General features: G+C 35.6%; 1 protein-coding gene across 2 annotated transcripts in view; it reads right to left on the reverse strand.

Moving 5' to 3' along the window:
- The window catches only part of CDK13 (cyclin dependent kinase 13), a 123,323-nt gene that overhangs the window by 31,768 nt on the left and 67,141 nt on the right, over positions 1 to 24,414 (reverse strand). For both annotated transcript variants that reach the window (XM_043871988.1, XM_043871987.1), the window contains exons 6-7: positions 6,454 to 6,643; positions 5,115 to 5,171 (exon numbers count right to left, since the gene is read on the reverse strand). In XM_043871988.1, the coding sequence (XP_043727923.1) occupies positions 5,115 to 5,171; positions 6,454 to 6,643 (247 nt within the window). The remainder of the gene's footprint in view (positions 1 to 5,114; positions 5,172 to 6,453; positions 6,644 to 24,414) is intronic.

Consider the following 24,414-nt stretch of genomic DNA (forward strand, 5'->3'; position numbering starts at 1 on the left):
TTACATTTTAAATGTTTTAATAAACATTGTAAGTAAGCTTTTTAATATATTTTTAAAGTTAATACTGACCAGAGACAACGAAAACAATTGTTTTATTAAAATCAAAGAAAAACTCATGATAATTTACGCAGAACTTTCACAAAATTGTGTCATGCCTCAGTTTTACCTTAGTGCTTAATGAGGAAAAAGCAAAAATAAAGAAAGTATGCAAACAGGACTCTAATATAACAGAAAACTCAAAGGTAGGTGGAATTAGCAGAGAATAAGACCAATCTTGAATTACCCAATTTAATAATCATTTATAGTGTTATCAAGAGAATATTTCATGGTATGATCAGGATATTGTGTTTACAAATGTAAAAACAAAAGTGTAAGACACTGAAACTGTCTTGAAACTAGGACATTTAAATTCCAAGAAAGCTAAAGTACTGATGTGAAAATGAAAATAGATCATCCAAAGTTAGACAAATAAATGAAAATCCAGAGTCCTCCAGAGTCCTCAAAACTAAACATTTAGAACTTGGTCTACTGGTTTGGCTACTCACAGTCAACATCCTAAAGATGGTTTTGTTTAGATCACAAAGAGAAAACACAAACTGAAGTGACACCACACATCTGACGATTTTTTTTTTTTTGCTTCATGGACTAAAAAACCTGTGGTATTGACATGTCTACCCAGTCTTTTCACACACACACACAAAAAAAACAAATTCACCTCTACTGAAAAAGAACATGATTGAAAAACATACAGTGAGGTTCTTAGTGTTAGAATAAATTAATACTTTAAAACACTCCTAAAAATAATTTTTTTATTTCAATTTATTCCAACAATTAAATTCCAAGCAATAAATTCCATAATCTAGCAGACAGACACACATAAAATCCCTCAGACATTAAATTAGAAAACAAAAAACAGTAACTCTAACAAGCTGTTACTCTCAGATGGCTAGAAACTAACTTTGTAAAAATCCAGAAATAATGGTCTCAACGTTGAATATTCTGATTTTCAACTTCTACTGAATATCTTCTATAAGTAAGTCTCATTAACAGTTTTTGAAAAAAAAAAAAGCAGACACTATTTTTTTAGTCCACTAGGGAAGTAACAACACCACCACTTATTTTTCAAAGCTTCTACTTTAATGTGGTTAATAAGATAATAAACTGTAAAGTCATCAGACTTATAAATAATTTTCATGTGAAATCACGGGTAATTTTAAATATTTGATGCTATCAAAATATTATTAGATAGATAAGGTGTTTTAAGGGAGATTCAGAAATGGAAGTATCACACAACTTGCTGGAAGACTAAATAAGTATATTTTATCTGGCAAAAGTAAAATATAATATTTGAAAGTCCAACAACTAATCTTAATATAATTAATACAACATATTCAATGATCAGAATTAATCAAGCAGTTATTATGAAAGTTCTTTATGTTTTAAGGCATATAAAACACAAAAGTTTAAAATAATGATACCTGTCTTTAAATAACTACAATTCTAGCTCTAGTGAAAAGACAAGAACACAAAAAGACCAGCCCTAAAGAGGCAATTTTAATTCTGAATATAATTTCATCTAGAACATGGACAAGCAGCAACAGGTGACTCTCCCATTCATACCCTGCATGCTGCTGCTGCTAAGTCGCGTCAGTCGTGTCCGACTCTGTGCGACCCCAAAGACGGCAGCCCACCAGGCTCCCCCATCCTTGAGATTCTCCAGGCAAAAAGACTGGAGTGGGTTGTCATTTCCTTCTCCAGTGCATGAAAGTGAAAAGTGTAAGTAAAGTCACTCAGTCATATCCGACTCTTAGCGACCCTGTGGCTGCAGCCTACCAGGCTCCTCTGTCCATGGGATTCTCCAGGCAAGAGTACTGGAGTGGGGTGCCACTGCCTTCTCCCATACCCTACATAAGTTTGGGAAAATTTAGTTTTGGCTTTAATGGCAATCTTATGAAAAGCCTCTAGATGGCGATATTGTCTTCAAATGTTTAAAAACCTTTTATTCATGTTAACTTTCAGAACCAAGAAATAATACATGTTTTTCAATAAACTATAAATATCTTAGATATTTGAAATCCTTTATCTTAAAAGTTGAGAATAACGAAATATAGAGAGATTAACTGACTTGTTCAATATTCCATAACTGGTAAAATGGCAATGCCAGGCCTAGAGCCAAAGTTTCATGATTTAGGCCTAAAGATTTTGAGTTCTTAGCATTAAAGAAGTAAATGTTCTAAGCTATAGATTCTTCTCTAAAAGTGAAATTAATTTCAACTTATATACAAACTGTATCTTTTTCTTCATATGAGTCAATCACATAAAGAGAAAAAGATACCCCATTACTTGGAAAAGCACTGGGGCCAAGACCTAGTAAAATAAACACTCAGAAAGAGGGTTTGAGGGTTTATCATTGTGGCTGAAAGTTTTGGGAAAAGTTAGACCTAAATAAGCTACTAAAAAACTGAATGGATACGAAAAAATGGGGCAAAACCTCGCATTCTCAAGTTCTTTTTTTCCCCCAAGGCCAAATAAGGCAAAGCATTAATACTGATGTTCAAAATGAGAAAATGATTCTTCAACTTTAAAGGAATTATTTTCTCCCAAGTTTTAGCCCAGTGGTTCACCTTTTTTCTACTGCAGCACACAGGACAGAAGAGATTCACATTGGTCACCCTCTACTTCATGTTCAATTCCTACACACTAGCTGTAGCTCTGTCTGGTTTTTCTCACTCAAAAAAAGGCATACCAAATCAAATTACAGTGATAAGCTGAAATTTGCTCTATTTTAAAACAAAAAACCCTAGGATAATTTCTTGAATATTTCATTCTATCTGTAATAGCTAATTACACTCAGAAAGTTTTTCAAAATTATCTTAACATTTAGATCGGGGCATTATGGTTTCTTTCTGGTTCTAATAACAAAGAAATATGGATGAAAATCATTTGCTTTATATTTCAAAAAATACCTAGAGAATTTGGGAAAATACAGTGAATCTGCTAAAGGCAGTGAATTTCAGTATTACTAAAATTTACTAGAATAATATGTTTTAAGTCATTCCATTAAGTTAAGCCTACTTCTTTACTGATTTTAAAGAAATCAGAATTATTTGAATCTGAAAAAAGTATTTTTTTAAAACTACATAACCCTGAAGTATAGGATATCTGCTTGTAAAACAAAATGATACACCAACTTTTTAACTTGCAAATTTGAATAAGCAGAAATTTTCAGTATACATTACCTGAAGATGCAAAGTTATGGGATTTTAAATTTTTAATTCAGCAAGACAATGAGGACCAAGCCTCAGTTAACACGACAAACTCCTGACACTCCACTGAAACCCAACATTCCATTAAAAAAAAAAATTCAATGGGAGAGTGGATTCAGACATAAAATTTGGCTCTATAGGTTTTCTGGAACATACTTATTCCAATAAGGACAAATATCTGCATAAAAAGAATCATCAGATGGAAAATGGTAATTTAGCTGTTCTCCATCTCCACTGAAACCTAACATGAAAACAAGAGGAACAGGATTTACAGTCAAAGTATGAGAGACATATACTTGTATTAAGAAAGGATAACCAAACTACAATGAAATCTCAGTGAACCAGCTATGCAAGTGAAGTTTTGGATTAAATACACTTATGAACCTATATATTTTTTTCCTTCAAATTCTATCAAGAGGCATTATTATATATGATGGAAAGAATAAACAACTGGAAGTTGGAAACTTCAAGCTTCATACTCTAGATGATATTAACAAATACTTTTGAATATTTCAAGTCACTTAATCCTTTCTGGGTCTGTTTTCTCAAATGGAAATGAAGCTGTTAAGCTCTAAAACAACTTAAGCAAACAAGCAAAAGCATACAACCTTTCCTTTAAATATTAATTAGGTAAAACAAATAAAGGCAGAAAAGCTAGGGCTAAAGTACATATAGGGGACTGGAACACTGTCCATTACAACCTGTCCATACCATGGTCTGAGGTTAAAAAGAACTCTAACATATCCCAAACAAACCATTTAAAAACCTCTAAATTCTAAAAATAATTTTCAGAATTATGTTACGGGCACTACAAGATTAAAATATAAAAAAGTATTTTTAAAAAAAATTTTTTCAAGTAACCAGAAACTGGCAGTCAGTGAACATAAACACCTATTGTTAAGAATTCCAAATTAACTGACACTTTACTCTATCCAATTATGATTACACCAAGTAAATTACAGAACTGTCATAAAGAATTTACATATATAACATGTATCAATATAAATAATAGTTATAATATATAATTATATAATTGTTGCATATAATTTATATATTATATATAATGATTATATATAATAATAACATATCAACATATAATAATAATAATATAAAGAAACAACACTGAGAAGAAAAGAAGGGGCTAAACTGAAGATATTAAACCCAGTTAAATTCATTGTTTATCACCATAAGCTGCACTATTTCAGAAAGATATTTTATTTTGAAATTCTGTATTATTCTTCTGAGAATAATCCCAGTAAGACAAGTCATATTTCAGTACCACCATCTCTTGGAGCTAAATGGGATACAAATCCCAACCTTAGCCGGAGAGACTCCACACAAAGAAGTAGGTTGTTTAAGTAAAAGGTTCTAAGGAATTTTAAAAAAACAGACACAACTACAGATATAACTATTGTTAAAAATGTTTAAGGAAGTTCAAAATAATAATTAAAACAAAAAAATAAGCTTAAACATGTAACATAAAGAGCATTTACTAAGATTTTTCATTAAACACAAAATCACAAACATCTTAACATCTAGATGTGCATTAGAAATTTAAGTATGAATTCTTTTTTAAAAATTCCTAAGCTCACTTAAGAAACTTTAAAAGAAAATTATATTTACCTCTGGATATTAAAAATATATTTTATTTTTACATTGATTTAATGTACAAATTCTTATAAATAAAAGTAAATCCAACATGATATAAAACTTCATTATTTCATGTATTTAACCATGAAAAGAAAATTTCCCTTTTGTTAAAAAAATAAACTATCAATAAGGTATTCTTAATATAGCTTCTAAATCTGGTCACTAATGTGTACAATATTCATTTGAAAATATTCTTACCTTTCTTCTGAGCTATATAATCGAGCAAGTCCAAAATCTGCAAGTTTTATCTGTCCTCTGATGGAAGTAAGATAAAATGAACAAAAAGTATTAGTTTACTCTGAATTGATGGCACACATTCTCTTCTATTTCTAGAACTAACTAGTAACTCTGATTACATTGCAGACCCAAGGCTCTATAGGAAAAGACAAATAGATAAGCTCACAACAATATAAGGCAAAAAAATCAGTACTTTTCTTTGGATAATTTCAGCTACTATTACACCAGTACTATTATTACATATATTATTATATATAAAAGTACTAATATAACAAGTTTCTCAGTATTATCCAGTTCCTATTTAGAAAAGTATACTTCAATGAAAATTAACAAAGTGAAATAACTTGTATTACTTCAGTAATAATACAGATTACCTGTTCAATTCCAGCCAAAAATGCACAAAACCAGACCACATCATTTTAAATTTATGTTTAATTTTCCAGTTCTTAAGAGTGACTAGGTGCTCTACAGAATACTTCCTATTAACTAAAATCAGGATCAGGCATGCCTCACTTTAACAAACAGTAGCAATTACAACAGAATTATCAGAGTTCAGGTTATGCTACCAGTAAAATATTTAACATAAACTTTGAATATATATGTAGGTACATATGTTACATGTATATAACACCTGAAAAATAGTTCACCTAAAAAGTGTGATGACTTTTTAAAAAAAATCCAAATTAAGAAAGATTCTAAAATCCATTTTTAATCTAAAACTAAAATCATATTATTATTAGAAGAAACATTCATATTATTTGGAAGACTATCACACAAGAAGGTCAACTAAGTGTTGGGAGCCGGGAGGTGCTTATAATGCTCAGTAGTCTTCCTGTCCCTTTCTCTCCTCCACTGAGGTATGACAGTTGTTATTCAGCAACAACAAAAGGAGGGGTTAAATAGTTTCCCCAAGTTCACTAAAACTAGTATATAGTTTATGGATACTTGCATATAGCTTCAAACTACTCCGTGGATTCAAACTCAAGCCTTTATGACTCCTAAATCCCTGTAAGGTTAAACAAACTCTAAAGTTCTTTAGAGGTCTGATCCACTTAATTCTATTAAATTGCTTAGATTGAGGAGATGGAATGTCAGCAAGTCAACAAAGTTTACCTTACATACATTACAAACTATTACTGGAATTTAATTAACTGAAGTATATTTAACACAACTTCAGATGTAGTCCAAACTGCAATACTGATTATGTTAAAAATATTTTAAGCAATAAAAAACTAATTTTTAAATCTCAAGGTAGACAATATATGATTCATTTTAAACATATGTCAACCTTTTATCATACCTATTGTTTAGAAGAATATTTGAACATTTGATATCTCGATGCAAAAAGTTCTTCTTATGACAATAATCCAGACCTTCCATGAGCTGTCTCATAAACGACTTTATGTGATTTTCATTAAAATGAACCAAGCCTGATTCCAACAGTCCCATCAGATCATGGTCCATATATTCAAACACCAGATAAAATGCACCTAAGGACAACAATAATTAATACATTAAAGATTTTATTCTTATAACTTTACCACAGGTTCAAAATTTTTAAAAAATAAAGAGCTGGGGAGAAAACTAATCCTTTAAAAGAACTGGTATTTTGTCATTTAATAATGTTTACTCTCTTCTCTCTGAATCTAGTATCAATATCATCCCAAGGAGATATCTAACCAACTTTCTTCCCCTAAAGAAAATTGCTATGATATAAAATCAACACAGCTAATTTCCACACTGCATAGTTTCTGGGTATGATTAATATAAAATCAATTCTTAGCTGTTTTACTTACTGAACAAACTGTTTCTTGGCAAAAGCCAAAAACAATCAGTATAGTTCATCAAAGAAAATTTAAAGATGTTACAAGAGTTACTTTTAATAAAAAAATAGTCTGGGTCCAGTTGGGCTTTATATGGGCTTCTAGTAAGTCTTTAATAAATGTAAAATTTAATTATTTTATACAGCTCCAGAGTATGTGAAAGCATACAAATTACAGCTCAATTTTGTAAAACCAACTTATTAATCCTACTACTAAAACATACAACAGCACATAGCACATACACATGATACAAATGATAAATTCAAAATTCTTAAACGAAACTTGCACAAACTGAATCCAAAGCTATTATCTAACACATCTCACTCAAGCAGTTTAATTTACCAATTCAAGACTGAAAAAGCTAATAAAATTCCATACATCAATATTTCAAAGTAAAAAAGCCATCAATACACCAAATAGACATCAAAATATAATCATAATCAGTTCCTGAAGAAAAACAGAGCAAAGGGAACTCCCTGTCAGCCCAGTGGTCAGAACTGGGCAATTTCACAGCAGGGCCGAGGTTTAAGCCGTGCTCTGGGGGTCCTGTAAGTCACATGGCAAGGCCAAAAAACAAAAATAAAAAAACAACTAAAGCAAAGATTTCATAGTAACCTTGCAATAGGATATTTTCTTTACAATGGTATTTCCCTGAAACAAACAATTACTCTCATATTTAACAGTAAAATGCCAGGTGTTGCACACAAGACAAGAATGTTCATTATTACTAACTGTTCCAGAACTTAGTAAGTAAAATTAGAAACAAACATTGAAAGTGACAAAAACAAGATTACTGGTAGAAGAGATGACAACCTCTGCAGATCCAAAAGAATTTTTAAAAAAGAAAAAGACACATTAGAAAAATTGTATACAAAAAAGGTTAGTCCAGGGGCTTCCCTTGTGGCTCAGCTGCTAAAGAATCTGGCTGCAATGCGGGAGACCTGGGTTCGTTCCATGGGTTGAGAAAATCCCCTGGAGAAGGGAAAGGCTACCCACTCCAGTATTCTGGCCTGGAGAATTCCATGGACTATAGTGTCTATGGAGTTGCAAAGAGTCAGACAGGACTGAACGACTTTCACTTTCACACACAAAAAGACTTCTTACATGCCAGCAACAATTAGAACTTAAAATCGGAACAATTAGAAAGTACAATTTAAATGACTCCACAATAGAAGAAGAAATACTAAAAATGCCACATGGACATCAACAGATGGTCAACACCAAAATCAGACTGATCATATTTTTTGCAGCCAAAGATGCAGAAGCTCTATATAGTCAGCAAAAACAAGACCAGGAGCTGACTATGGCTCAGATCATGAACTCCTTATTGCCAAATTCAGAATAAAACTGAAGAAAGTGGGGAAAACCACTAGACCATTCAGGTATGATCCAAATCAAATCCCTTATGACTGTACAGTGGAAGTGAGAAATAGATTTAAGGGACCAGATCTGATAGACAGAGTGCCTGATGAACTATGGACAGAGGTTCGTGACATTGTACAGGAGACAGGAATCAAGACCATCCCCAAATAAAAGAAATGCAAAAAAGCAAACTGGCTGTCTGAGGCCTTACAAATAGCTGTGAAAAGAAGAGAAGCAAAAAGTAAAGGAGAAAAGGAAAGATATTCCCATTTCAGTGCAGAGTTCCAAAGAATAGCAAGGAGAGATAAGAAAGCCATCCTCATCGATCAATGCAAAGAGAGGAAAACAACAGAATGGGAAACACTAGAGATCTCTTCAAGAAAATTAGAGATTCCAAGGGAACATTTCTTGCAAAGAAGGGCACAATAAAGGACAGAAATTGTATGGACCTACCAGAAGCAGAAGATATTAAGAAGAGGTGGCAAGAATACACAGAAGAACTATATAAAAAAGATCTTCACGACCCAGATAATCATGATGGTGTGATCACCCACCTAGAGCCAGACATCCTGGAATGTGAAGTCAAGTGGGCCTTCGGAAGCATCAACACGAACAAAGCTAGTGGAGGAGATGGAATTCCAGTGAAGCTATTTCAAATCCTAAAAGATGATGCTGTGAAAGTGCTGCACTCATTATGCCAGAAAATTTGGAAAACTCAGCAGTGGCCACAGGACTGGAAAAGGTCAGTTTTCATTCCAATCCCAAAGAAGGGCAATGCCAAAGAATGCTCAAACTACTGCACAATTGCACTTATCTCACATGCTAGTAAAGTAATGCCCAAAATTCTCCAAGCCAGGCTTTAACAGCACGTGAACCATGAACTTACAGATGTTCAAGCTGGTTTTAGAAAAGGCAGAGAAACCAGAGATCAAATTGCCAACATCTGCTGGATCATCGGAAAAAAAAGAGTTCCAGAAACACACCCATTTCTACTTTATTGATTATGCCAAAGCCTTTGACTCTATGGATCACAATAAACTGGAAAATTCTGAAGGAAATGGGAATACCAGACCACGCGACCTGCCTCTTGAGAAACCTGTATGCAGGTCAGGAAGCAACAGTTAGAACTGGACAAGGAACAATGAATGGGCCAGATCCAAATAGGGAAAGGGGTACGTGAAGCCTGTATATTGTCACCCTGCTTATTTAACTTAAATGCAAAGTACATCATGGGAAACGCTGGGCTGGATGAAGCACAAGCTGAAATCACAAGCTGGAATCCCCTAGCACAAGCTAGGAGAAACATCAATAACCTCAGATATGCAGATGACCCCACCCTTACGGCAGAAAGCAAAGAAAAACTAAACAGCCTCTTGATCAAAGTAAAAGAGGAGAGTGAAAAAGTTGACTTAAAACACAACATTCAGAAAACTAAGATCATGGCATCTGGTCCCATCACTTCATGACAAATAGATGGGGAACGGTGGAAACAGTGACAGGCTTTATTTTGGGGGGCTCCAAAATCACTGCAGATGTTGACTGCAGCCATGAAATTAAAAGACGCTCACTCCTTGGAATAAAAGTTGTGAGCAACCGAGACAGCATATTAGAAAGCAGAGACATTACTTTGCCAACAAAGGTCCGTCTAGTCAAACCTATGGTTTTTCCAGTAGTCATGTATGGATGTGAGAGTCGAACTATAAAGAAAGCTGAAAATGGAAAAAAAAAAAAAAAAGAAAGAAAGCTGAGCACAGAAGAATTGATGCTTTTGAACTGTGGTGTTGGAGAAGACTCTTGAGAGAGTCCCTTGGACTGCAAGGAGATCCAACCAGTCCATCCTAAAGGAGATCAGTCCTGGGTGTTCATTGGAAGAACTGATGCTGAAGCTGAAACTACAATACTTTGGCCACCTGAATCGAAGAGCTGACTCATTTGAAAAGACTCTGATGCTGGAAAAGACTGAAGGCGGGAGAAGAAGGGACAACAGAGGATGAGATGGTTAGATGGCATCACCAACTCGATGGACATGACTTTGAGTAAACTCCGGGAGTTGGTGATGGACAGGGAGGCCTGGCATGCTTCAGTCCATGGGGTCGCAAAGAGTCCACGGGGACACGACTGAGCAACTGAACTGAACCAAGAAAAGACCAGGACAACAATAAAAAATGAAAAATTAATGAACTGTCAATATGCAGATGCCTATGTATTTAATCTCACCATTAATCAAAATATACAAATCAAATACCACTTTTAACTAAGAGGAAAATATTTCCAAAGGAAAATTACACAGTATTAACATAGGTATGACGTAAACATACACTGTTATATGCTGCCAGTAGTAAACCCGCATACTTACAAAACATAATTTGGCAAAGGCACCCACAGCTTTGAAAATCCTGTGCCCTTTAACATAGCAAGGGCTTTTATAGATATTTAGCACAAGGAAATAAAGACATAAAAGATTTTTCTGTAAGCATGTTCACTAAAAGCAATATAACAACACCTAAAAACATTAAGCCAAAAAAAAAAAAAAAAACCACAAACAGGTATTATGGTACATCTATACCATACAGTGCACTCTGAAAAATACTGCAGAAGTATGTTGCTGATATGGAAATATACTGATGATAATGAGTTAAAGTAGGTTATCAAAGATTATGCAGTTGATACCTCTATCTCACTATCTTTGATGGTATTACATAACACAGTTAATTATACAAAGAGTATCCAGAGTTGAACAGCCCAATACAGTGATTACTAGCTACATGTGGCTACCGCTCACTTGAAATGTGGATGGTCTAAATGTTCCTGAAGTATAATACATACATTGATTTCAAAAAGTCACAACAAGTAAAAAAATTATTATCTTGATAATTTGTTAAACTGTTTCCAAATGAAATAATTTATTGACATACTGGGTTAAATAAAAATATTAAAACTAACAGTTTTAAAAAATAAAACTAAAAAAAATAAAAAATAAAATAAAATAAAACTAACAGATTGTGTTAAGTAAAACATAATGTCTTGCATTCTATTTCTACTTGTCTGACTCTTTGTGAGCCCCTAGACTGTAGCCCGCCAGGCTCCTCTGTCCATGGGGATGCTGCAGGCAAGAACACTAGAGTAGATTGCCATGTCCTCCTCCAGGGATCTTCCCAACCCAGGGATTGAACCCAGGTCTCCTGCAATGCAGGCAGATTCTGTACTGTCTCAGCCACCAGGGAAGCCCATACTGAATTAAGAATAAGAAGTGAAACATAAGCGCTAAAATTATCCCCACATGTAGATGACATGAACTTTTGTTCTCTGAAAAGACATACCCATTCAATATAAAAAAAATTATTAAAAACTTTCTTGGATCATTTGACCCAAGAAGCCAGCCTCCAGGCTGTCAAATAATCAACTAACACTTTTGAAAGGTCCACACTAACAACTGAGACCTTCCCTAAACAGTGAATTACAATTTGCCAGCCATGTGAGAGAGCCAACCTGGAACAGATTCTCCAACCCTGGTTACACCTTCTACTGATGATGCCCCAGTCAACATTTCACTGCAATTTTATGAAAGAATTCAAGTTAAAACTGCCTAGCTAGGGTTCCCAAATTCCTGCCCACAGAAACTGCAAAAAAATAAGTTTCCAGCATCACTTTTGAAGTACACTTGCCAAAAATGTGAACTTACATCTCAATAATCACCTATAGCCAACTTCCATTTATAGGAAATACTATTAGAAGAACAAGCTCAGTCGCTCACTCATGTCTGACCCTTTGTGACCCCATGGACCGCAGCACGCCAGGCTTCCCTGTCTCTCACCAACTCCTGGAGCCTGCTCAAACTCATGTCCATTGAGTCGGTGATGCCATCCAACCATCTCAACCTCTGTCGTCCCCTTCTCCTTCTGCCTTCAATCTTTCCCAGCCTCAGGGTCTTCTCCAATGAGTCAGTTCTTCGCATCAGGTGACCAAAGTATTGGAGCTTCAGCATCAGTCCTTCCAATGAATATTCAGAATTGATTTCCTTATGATTAACTGGTTGGATCTCCTTGCAGTCCAAAGGACTCTCAACAGTCTTCTCCAACACCACAGTTCAAAAGCATCAATTCTTCTGCGCTCAGCTTTCTTTATGGTCCAACACACATCCATACATGATTACTGGAAAAACCATAGCCTTGACTAGACAGACTTTTGTTGGCAAAGTAATGTCTCTGCTTTTTAATATGCTGTCTAGGTTGGTCATAACTTTTCTTCCAAGGAGCAAGCGTCTTTTAATTTCATGGCTACAGTCCCCATCTGCAGTGATTTTGCAGCCCAAGAAAATAAAGTCTCTCACTGTTTCCATTGTTTCTCCATCTATTTGCCATGAAGTGATGCAACCGGATGCCATAATCTTAGTTTTCTGACTATGGAGTTTTAAGCCAGCTTTTTCACTCTTCTCTTTTACTGTCATCAAGAGGCTCTTTAGTTCCTCTTTGCTTTCTGCCATAAGGGTGGTGTCATCTGCATATCTGAGGTTATTGATGTTTCTCCTGGCAATCTTGCTTCTACCTTTTTGCTTCATCCAGCCAGGCATTTCACATGATTAACTCTACATATAAGTTAAATAAACATGTGACAATATACAGCAGTGACTATTCCTTTCCCAATTTGCAACCAGTCTTTTGTTGCATGTCTGGTTCTAACTGGTGCTTCTTGACCTACATACAGATTTCTCAGGAGGTAGTTAAGGTGGTCTGGTATTCCCTTCTGTTTAAGAATTTTCCATAGTTTGTTGTGATCCACATAGTCAAATACTTTGGTGTAGTCAATAAAGTAGATTTTTATTCTGGAACTCTCTTGCTTTTTCTATGATACAATGGATGTTGGTAATTTGATCTCTGGTTTTCTGCCTTTTCTAAATCCAGCTTGAACATCTGAAAGTTTTCAGTTCATTTATTGTTGAAGCCTGGCTTGGAGAACTTTGAGCATTACTTTGTTGGCATGTGAGATGTGTACAATTGTGTGGTAGTTTGAACATTCTTTGACACTGCCCTTCTTTGGGACTGGAATGAAAATGACCTTTTCCAGTCCTGTGGCCATTGCTGAGTTTTCCAAATTTGCTGGCATATTGAGTGCAGCACTTTCACAGCATCTTCTTCTAGAATCTTCAATGACTCAGCTGGAATTCCATCACCTCCACCAGCTTTGTTCATAGTGATGCTTCCTAAGGCCCACTTGACTTTGCATTCCAGAATGTCTAGCTCTAATTGAGTGAGCACACCATTGTTGATATCTGGGTCATGTAGGTCTTTTTCGTATAATTCTTCTGTGTAGTCTTGCCACCTCTTCCTAATATTTCTGCTTCTGTTAGGTCCATACCATTTCTGTCCTTTACCACCACCAAAGAAAGCATCTGTCAAACCCAAAGCATGGTCTATCTTTCAATCAACATTCGGTGCTCAGTCATGTCCCACTCTTTGTGACCCCATGGACTATAGCCCACAGGTTCCTCTGTCCATGGAATTCTCCAGGCAAGAATACTGGTGTAGGTTGTCATTTCCTCCTCCAGGGGATCTTCCCAACCCAGGGATCAAACTCCAATCTCCCGCATTGTGTGCAGATTCTTTACCATCTGAGTCACCAGGGGAGCAATAAGTAGAGCAAAAATTTTAAAAGCCAAGAGTAGATACTATAAATCACAAGAGACTTAAGACAATATTAACCACACAGTGCGCAGATCTCTTGCTTGCATCCAGATTCAAAGAAAGCCAATTATGAATAATATTTTTTGAGCCAACTAGGTAAATTTAAATATGGATTGTTTGGTAAAACAAGATTAGCAAAATGTGATAACTGCTAAATGTAAGGGATGGGGACAGTGGGATTCATCATACTACTTTGTCTACTTTTAATTATGTTTGAGCATTTCAGTAATACTGAATTTTCTAAATGTCTGAAAAAACTAAATAAATGAAAAACATAGAAGACATTCCAGTTATCTTGAATTAAGGGATATATTTATTGTTCCCATATTTTTATTTTTCTTTTATCAAGGTTGCATATTTACATAGTTTTAGGCAATGTTTTCAAACTCTGTGTCATGAAATCAATTTAGCAGGTCATGATCTACATTTCAAAAGCTTTTTTCTCTTGCTTGATATTTTTTATTTTGTAGTTAAACATAAAATCGCATGTAATAATATTTTTATATAGCATGCCAAGTAAAATTTCATTTTGGTAGGAATTTATATACATACATATGCTTAGAAAAATGTCCAATATCAAAATTCTAAGAGCAGTTTATCTCTGTGAGCAGATGGGTGATTTTTACTTTCTTCTTATGCTGCCATTTTCTGACTTTTCTATAAGGAACACAAATAATAAGTTTTAAATATATTAACAACTGGGCCTAGAATACAAATTTATAAGGAATAAGCAAATAACCCAAATGATAGAAATGGCAATATCACAAATAAAGATGCACTCAGGAAGCTGAAATGGTAGACAATGATGCTTCAGACCTCACTCTAATTGGGAAAGTACTAATCAAAAAAACAATGGGAAACCATTTTTACCTATCAGGCTGACAATATCCAGTGATGTCCAAATGAAAGGAAATTCCTACACTGCTACAATTTTTTGACAAAGTAGGCTAACAAAAGAAAATATCATTTGACCTGGATGTCACACTTTTGGAAGTAACCTAAGGATATGACACAGCCAGCATGCAAGGATACATGTATAAACACATTTCTAGCAGTACTGTTAATAATGGGAAAAGATGGGGAAAACTCAGTGCCCATCAAGAAGAATGATTCAATCAGCCCAGTTTATGCATACCATGCCATATTATGCAGCTAGAAAAAGAAAGCTTTATCATCTTGGGATATGTTATATTCTTTAGTAAGACAAGTAAAATATAGAATAAATAAAAGTCATTACCACAGGGGGCTTATGGTGTCTGATCCAACAGTAAGGAGTTTGGAAGTTCCCACACCCATCCTCATAGCAAACAGCAAAACAAACTAAAATAACAAAACAAACTAAAATTCAACAGTTCTTAGATTATCAGAGAATTGGGGTCACAGAGCAAACCACTGCCCCCAAAACTGCCAAGAGAGACGGGCAGATACAGAGAATCGTCAATTCAGCAAAGCTCAGAAGCAGAAAACGCCACAACCACCATTACCAGCATAGGAAAGCCTAAATTATGATTGACAAATTACTGAAGACTCAGCATGAACAAATTTCAGTTAAAATTCCAGGGGTTCCAGTCTTAGGGAAGCCCCCCACCACTTCTGTGAATTTTATCACCAGGAACCCCACCAGGTTATCTATCACACTGAAAATCAAGTTGTTCTTCCAGGGAAGTGAGGGGAAAAACAGTCATGATGAAATATCCCTAAAGCGTTCTGTTCTTTAACAAGGTCTGTCCTCAACAGAAACTATTCTACCAGAACCCAACCAACTGGGTTCAATAAGAGCCTCATCAACCTAGGAAAAAGGAAATATCCAATTCCAGAACACTCTAATATTTGACTTAGGGTAAAGAAACACTAAACTCCAGTGCCTTTTAGCATTCCTGTCTCACTTAAGAGGGAACAAAAACAGGAAAACAGGTAAATATGTCTTGAGGATAGAGACTCTAAAAAAACTGAGGTCAAATCATAGGACTACAGAACACTTCCCTTCCCCCTATAACTTACCATCATAAATAATAACAGGGTACTACAAAATAACTATGCATCTCAGACCTTATTTAAGAAGAAGTCTCCAGGGAAACCAAAAAACAGGGAAGGAAATTTTAGCCTCTGATACAGCTTTAGCAAACACCAAACAAAACCTAACTGCTAGCCAGATAAATATAAAACCTTACACTGAAAGTCAATTTACCTCATTTTCTTTTACTAAATACATTATATATGCCTTTCAACAGAAAATTACAAGGCATGCTAAAACACTGTCTGAATATGGAAAACCAAGCATAATGGAATTATCACACCAAGAATTTGAAAGTAACAGTGATTAATATTCTAAGGGCTCTTATGGAAAAAATAAACAACATGCAAGAACAGATGGGTACTGTAAGCAGAAAAATGGAAATTTCTAAGAAACAACCAAAAGGAAATGATGGAAATAAAAAATACTGTTAAAAGAAACAAAGAATGCCTTTGTTGGGTTCAGCAACACACCAGATTTAAGCAAGCAAAGAATCAATGAGCTTAAAGATATGTCAAAAGGAACTTCCAAAGGCTGAAATGCCAAGGGAAAAAAGAAAGTGAAAAAGAAAGTCCAAAAAAACATGGAACAATAACAACATAGATATAAATAGTAATACCAGAAACAAGTAAGGGAATGAGGAAGGAAGGAGGAGGAAGGGGATGGGGGAAGGACAGAAAAAAAACCTAAAACTAATAATGATTGAAATTTCCCCAAATGATAAATATCCAACCACAAATCCAGGAAGCTTAAATATAAAGGAGGATAAATAACAAAACATCTACACCTAGGTCTATCACAGGCAACCTGCAGAGAATCAAAGACAAAAAGAAAATCTTGATAGAAGCCAGGAAAAAAAAAAAAAAAACTTACCTATTTCTCCTCAGAAGCTATACAAGCAAGAAGAGAGTGAAATGAACTATTTATAAAGTGTTGAACAAAAAAAAAACTGACCAACTTAAATGAAGGTAGAATAAAATACTTTCCTTATTATTCACTGACCAAACAGTTAAGAGTCGGTTTAAAGAAATAATAGCAAAAATGAGTTGAGTGATTACAGCTTGTGGATAAGTAAAATGAGTAACAATAATGTTATAAGGGATAGGAGGGAGGAAACAGGAATCCTCTGTTATGAGGTACCTAAAGATCCTTTGGAGGAGGGCATGGCAACCCAATCCAGTATTCATGCCTGGAAAATCTCATGGACAGAAGAACCTGGTGGACTATGGTCCACAGGGTCACAGACTGTCGGACACAAGTGAAGCATGAACGAATGCATACAACCTAAAGTCGTATAATTTTATTTTAAAGAGAACTTGGACCAATTGTAAATGTATATTGCAAACACAAGCTCAACTAAAAAAAATTTTTCAAGGATTTATATGCTCAGAAAAGAGAAGAAACAGAGTCATATAAAAAGACAAAGACAAGAGAAGGCAGCAAAAGAATAGAAGAAAAACAAGCAAGGGTAACTAACAGAAAACAAAACAAATTACAGTCGATAATAATTCAGCTACATCAACAAGTACTTTAAATGCCAATGGTCTAAAATATACCAATTATTCAGAGCAGAATGTTGTACTGAATTTTTAAAAAGGCCCAACCCAATTTTATGTTGTCTACAAAAAAATCCACTTTAAATGTAATGACCCACAGAGTAATACTAAGCAAAAGAAAGCAGGAGAAACTATATTAAACTTCAGATGGAGCTGAGTTAAGAGCAAAAGTTAACAGGAATAAAGTGGAGCATTACATAAGGAATGCTCATTACATAAAGGAATCAATTCTCCAAAACATAACAACCTAATGTGCATAATCCCAGCAACAGTGTCAAAACTTTCCATTGCAGTTGGACACTTCAAGACCCCTCTAAGATTAACTGGCAAATTCAATACAAAGAAATTAGTGAGAACATATTTGAACACCACTATTAGTCAGCTGGATCTAATTTATGTCTGTATAATACTTCAACAACAGCAGAATAAATACATCTTCTCAATTCCCCATGAAACATTCACCAAGACAAGACAGGCCCAGTTACACACATAAAGTACACTTAAGCAAATTTAAAAGAATAGAAATCATACAAAGTATGCCATCAGATCACAATGGAATTAAACTAGAAATCAGTAACAGAAAGATAGCTAGAAAACTGCAAAATACATTAAAAAAAATTTTTTTCTAAATAACAAGTGGGTTAAAGGAGAAATCTAAAAATTTATTTTTAAATATTTTGAAGTAAATAAAACACACTTTACCAAAACACTTGGGATACAGCAAAGCTGTTGCTTAGGGGAAAATTATAGCACTGAATATATGTATTAGAAAAGAACATCTAAAATCAATTACCTCTGCATCCACCCAAGGAACTAGAAAAAGAGCTAAGTAAGCAGAAGACAAATAATAAAAATTGAAACAGAAATCAGTGATACTGAAAATGGAAAATCAATACAAAAAGAAAAATCAGTGAAACTGAAAACTGATCCTCTGAAAAGAACAATATAATTGGTAAGGCTCTAACCAGGTTAACTAAGGAAAAAAAGAGAAAAAGTACAAATTACTAATATCAGAAATGAAAGAAGGGACACATCACTATTGTTTCCTCAAACATTAAAAGCATAGCAAAGGAATATATGAACAACTCTATGACCACAAATTTTATATACTAGATGAAATGAACCAACAACTAGAAAGACAACCTACCAAAACTCACACAGTGAGAAACAGATCATCTTAGAGCAAAGGCATTTTGGTGGAAAAATGGAGTCTTCAACAAAGGCTGCTTAACAAATGAACATAGACATGCCAAGAACAAAAAAGAAAAAAAGAATCTAGATATAGACCTTAAACACTTCACAAAAAATAACTCAAGATGGATCATAGACCTAAGGGCAAAATGCAAAACTAAAAAACTCCTGCTGCTGCTAAGTCACTTCAGTCATGTCCGACTCTGCAACCCCATAGACAGCAGCCCACTACGCTCCTCTGTCCCTGGGATTCTCCAGGCAAGAGTGGGTTGCCATTTCCTTCTCCCAAAAAACTCCTAGAAGATAACAAAACAGAAAACCCCTGACAATGACACCAAAATTGCAACCAGGGGAAAAGAAATGGGGTTCTTATGAAGGAAGCAGGATTTGATTAAAACTAAAAACTTCAGCTCTACAAAAGACACAAGAGAATAAAAAGACAAGTCAGACTGGGGAAAATCTTTTTAAAATGTATCTGATAAGGTCTGGTATACAACACATGTGCTTTCCTGGTGGCTCAAACGGTAAAGAATCTGCCTGCAATGTGGGAGACCTGGGTTCGACCCCTGGGGTGGGAAAATCCCCTAGAGAAGGGTATGATGGCAAGCCTTGCCTAGAGAATCCTCATGGACATGGGGTCGCAAAGAGTCTGACATAACCAAGTGACTAAGCACAGCACAGCACAAACGACACATACAGAGAAACATAAAAACTCAGTAATAAGAAAACAACAGTAGCAATGACAGACAAGAAGCCCTTAAGTGAACAATGCAAATAGAGGAAAACAATAAAATGGGAAAGAGATCTCTTCAAGAAAATCAGAGATACCAAGAGAAAATTTCATGCAAAGATGACCACAACGAAGCACAGAAACGGCAAGGACCTAACAGAAGCGGAAGATGCTAAAAAGAGGTGGCAAGAATACATAGAAGAACTATACAAAAAAGGTCTTAATGACCCGCATAACCATGAAGGTGTGGTTACTCACCTTGAGCCAGACATCTTGAAGTATGAAGTCAAATGGGCCTTAGGAAGCAAAACAAAGCTAGTAGAGGTGATGGAATTCCAGCTGAAGTATTTTAAAGCCTAAAAGATGAGGCTGTTAAAGTGCTGCACTCAATGTGTCAGGAAATTTGGAAAACTCAGCATAGCCACAGGATTGGAAAAGGTCAATTTTCATTTCACTCCCAAAGAAAGGCAATGCCAAATAATGTACAAACTACTATACAATTGTATTCATTTCACATGCTAGCAAGGTGATGCTCAAAATCCTTGAAGTTAGGCTTCATCAAGTTAGGCTTCAGAAGTACCTGAATTAAGAACTTCTAAATGTACAAGTTGGATTTAGAAGAGCCAGAGGAACCAAAAATCAAATTGCCAAAATCAGCTGGATCACAGAGAAAGCAAGGGAACTCCAGAAAAACATCTACTTATGCCTCACTAACTATGGAAAAGCCTTTGACTGTGTGGATCACAACAAACTATGGAAAATTTTTAAAGAGAGGGGAATACCAGACCATCTTACCTGTCTCCTGAGAAAGCTGTATGCAAGACAAGAAGCAAGAGTTAGAATCTAATGACAGAAAGCAAAGAGGAACTAAACAGCCTCTTGATGAAGGTCAAAGAGAAGAATGAAAAAACTGGCTTAAAATTCAACATCCAAAAAACAAAAGATCATGGTATCCGGTCCCATCACTTCATGCAAATAGATGGAGAAAAGTGGAAACAGTGACAGACTTTATTTTCTTGGGCTCCAAAATCACTGCGGATGGGGACTACAGCCAGGAAATTAAAAGACGCTTGCTCCTTGCAAGAAAAGATATGACAAACCTAAACAGTATATTAAAAAAAGATATCAACTTGCTGACAAAGGTAGGATAGCGAAAGCTATGGTTTTTCCAGTAGTCATGTATGGATGTGAGAGTTGGATCATAAAGAAGGCTGAGCGCCAAGGAACTGATGCTTTAGAACTGTGGTGCTGCTAGAGAAGACCTTTGAGAGTCCCTTGGACTGCAAGGAGATCAAACCAGTCGATCCTAAAGGAAATCAATCCTGAATATTCATTGGAAGGACTGATGCTGAAGCTCCAATAATTTGGCCACCTGATGTGATGAGCTGACTCACTGGAAAAGACCCTGATGCTGGGAAAGACTGAGGGCAAGAGAAGAGGATGACAGAAGATGAGATGGTTAGATACCATCACCAATTCAATGGATATGAATTTTAGCAAACTCCAGGAGACAGTGAAAGACAGGGAAGCCTGGGGTGCTGAAGTTCATGGCATCATAAAGAGTCAGACACAACTTAGGGACTGAACAACAACAAGAAAACAAAAAGCCTAATTTAAAAATGAGTGAAAGATCTGAACAGATACCTCACCAAAGAAAAAACACAGATGGCAAATAAGTATACAAATATCATCATATTTCAACAGAGAAAGGCAAATTGAAACAACAATGTCATACATACTTAGAACGACAAAAATCTATAATGTTAACAATGCCAAATGCTGGTGAGGACATGGAGCAACAAACTCACTCACTGCTTGTGGAAATGCAAATACAGCTACTTTTGAAGACAATTTGGAAATTTCTTACAAAAGCAAACATACTCTTATATACAATGCGGTAACTGCACCCCTTGATATCTACCTAAAGAGGTTTAAAACTTTTATTTACAAAGAAACTTTCACATGAATGCTTATAGCTGCTTTATTCCTAATTGTAAAAACTTGGAAGCAACCAAGATATCTCTTAGTAGGTGAATGGGTAAATACATTCAGACAATAGAACACTGATCAGCACTAAAAACAAATGAGGTACAAAGCTATGAAAATTCATGCAGCAAACTTAAATCTATATTACTAAGTGAAAGAAGCCCAACCTGTAAAGGCTACATACTGTGTATTTCCAACTTTGATGATATTCTGGAAGAGGTAAAACTATGCAGACAGTAAAAAAAAATAAAATGAAATAAAACAAGTGTTTGTTAGGGATAGTGGTGGAGATGGGCAATGAAAGGTGGACACCAGGATTTTTAAGACAGTGAAACTATACTGTGTCTGTGTGTGCGTGTGCGCGCGCGTGTGCGCGTGCGTGTGCGCGTGTGCGTGCGCGCGCTCTTGTTAGAGTCTCTGTAGGGCTTTCTGCGCCTTTGTCTTTATCTCTTTCTCTGTGTCCCTTTCTGTGGCTCTGTCAAACTGTGCTTTTGTTGGATTCTGTGTCTCTGCTTGACTCACTGACTGCCTGGCTCTCTCGCTTTGTTCATATACTTAAATATAGTTTATTATTATTATTGAAATATAGTTTTTCTTATTATTTCTATTTCCATTTCTGTGCATAGACAGAGGTCTTGAAGGATATATAACAGGCTATTAACCCTGAGCTGGGCAAAGTAGCAAGAGAAGGGAAATTAGTTTTTTCTTTATATATATTATTTCAATGATTATAAAAAAAATCATTTTATCTTTCTACTTCTTACAGAAGAACTTCCTTTTCAAAAGGAAAATATTAAAGAATTTACAGTTAACAGTCCTTAAAATACAAAATTTCTAAATTTAGTAAAAGTTGATGACATTCTACAATCATAGTTAAAGCAATAAAATGCAATGAAAGCACCCTAGGGGGAATAAATTATAGTGTTCCTTGCAGTTCTGATAACCTTCATTGAGTAAAAAGTAGAGTCATCATTTTTCACTGTAATTAGGTTGAATCCTTAAATGTCTACTTCTCCAAAAGGTCCAGAACGACACTTGACAGAAGATAACTCAAGCATTTGAGGCCTGGGAATCACAATTGGAAAACCAGTGGAAGCCCTTCCATCAACCCCAGAACCTCCCTGTGCTACTGGGGCATTCTAGGACCACAAGATATTTAAGAGGGACCTCCTTAATCCAAACCTCTCATCCAAGTTTCAGTTAAACTTGGACTACTTCTACAATTCAAAGCACAATGATTTGATCAAAAAAGGTGATTTATCAATCTCCTAAACATTCTATTTTGTTTTGGGTATGGAGCAAAACAGCTTTCAAAATCCTATGGCAAGGTTCCCTCTCTGCACGTCTCTGCGCTGGCTCTATCCTCAGACCCCATACTGTCTCAAGGTGATTGCTATAGCAACAGCCCCTTCTTGCTCTCAGGTGCACACCTTACAGGTAAGAGACCTCACTCAATACACGTGCAGCTGTTGCAGTCAAAGTTGCTCAGTCATGTCCAACTCTTTGCAACCCCATGGATTCTCTAGGCCAGGAGATTGGAGAGGGTAGCCTTTCCTTTCTCCAGGAGATCTTCCCAACCCAGGGATCAAACCAAGGTCTTCCACATTGCAGGTAGATTCTTTACCAGCTGAGCCACAAGGGAAGACCAAGAATACTGGAGTGAGTAGCTTATCCCTTCTCCAGTGGATCTTCCCAACCCAGGAATCAAACCAGGGTCTCCTGCATTGCAAGCTGATTCTTGACAACATGGAACCTTAGGAAAAGTCTCAAATCCCTGGACAGAAAGACTGTAAGGCTCTAATTAGCCAAACCTGAGTGACACGTTATCTAGGGAGCCAGAAGTGAAGTCAGCTCCATAGGTTCATGGACAAAGCAGAGATAAAAGCTGGAACCTCAAAAACAAACAAAAAAGCTCAAGGCTATTAGGAAGTAAAGTAAGTAGGAAGCAGGGTAAATTGGTAGGAGATGCCAAAATATGTCCAATACAATAACTACCTACTCCAAAGAAAGGCCAATATCAAGCTATATTCATGAAAGTTGAGAGCTTATCAAGCTATAATAAATCTAGAAAATAACGTACAAATCCAATTCACTTTCAAGAAACTCATGTAAAGCCAGAGACAAATAACAAAAAAACTTTGTGAAGTACAAAATTCATTCAATTCCTGTTACCCCAAGTATCTATAAAAATAGACAAATCTTATGAGTATGTAACAGTTGTTAGAAAATCCCATTATACACTAAAATGACCTAAAATCCCCAAAGCAGAAATTTGGTAACTGAAAACCCCAGAGTGAAATGAACTTAAACCTTATGAACAAGCCCAGTGATGGAAGATGAGTCAGTAAACAATTATTACATTCAGTAAAATAAAACATTAAAATCACAGCATTAAAAAAAGAGGATACTGGAATTTCCTAGTGGTAAGTTCCTGCCAGGTGGATAAGAATTCGCCTACCAATACAGGGGACATGGGTTCAATCCCTGGTCTGAGATGATTTCACAAAGCACAGTGCAACTAAGCCTGTACACCACAACCACTGAAGCCCACGTGCCTAGAACCTGTGCTATGCAATAAGAGAAGACACTGCAATGAGAAGCCCGCACACCACAACAGAGCCCTCTCACTACAGCTAGAAAAAGCCTGCACGCAGCAGACTCAGCACAACCAAAACATTAAAAAAAAAAAAAGATATCAATGCAACTTGCCACATTTTATATTAAAAATGGTCAATAACTCCATTATCTTTATGACTCAGTATGTTTGGCTGCCAGTTCCTACCTGTCCTAGAGATATAGATTACTAATTTAAATGGGGAAAAAAAAGAAAAAGGACAAAATCAGTGCATAACCTTTACATTGCTTACCAAAACAGGTTATTTCTCAATCTTCTTATGTTACACTCTAGTGTGTATCTT

This window comes from Cervus elaphus, chromosome 18 (assembly GCF_910594005.1).
Source record: "Cervus elaphus chromosome 18, mCerEla1.1, whole genome shotgun sequence".
In the NCBI taxonomy this organism is placed as follows: Eukaryota; Metazoa; Chordata; class Mammalia; order Artiodactyla; family Cervidae; genus Cervus; species Cervus elaphus.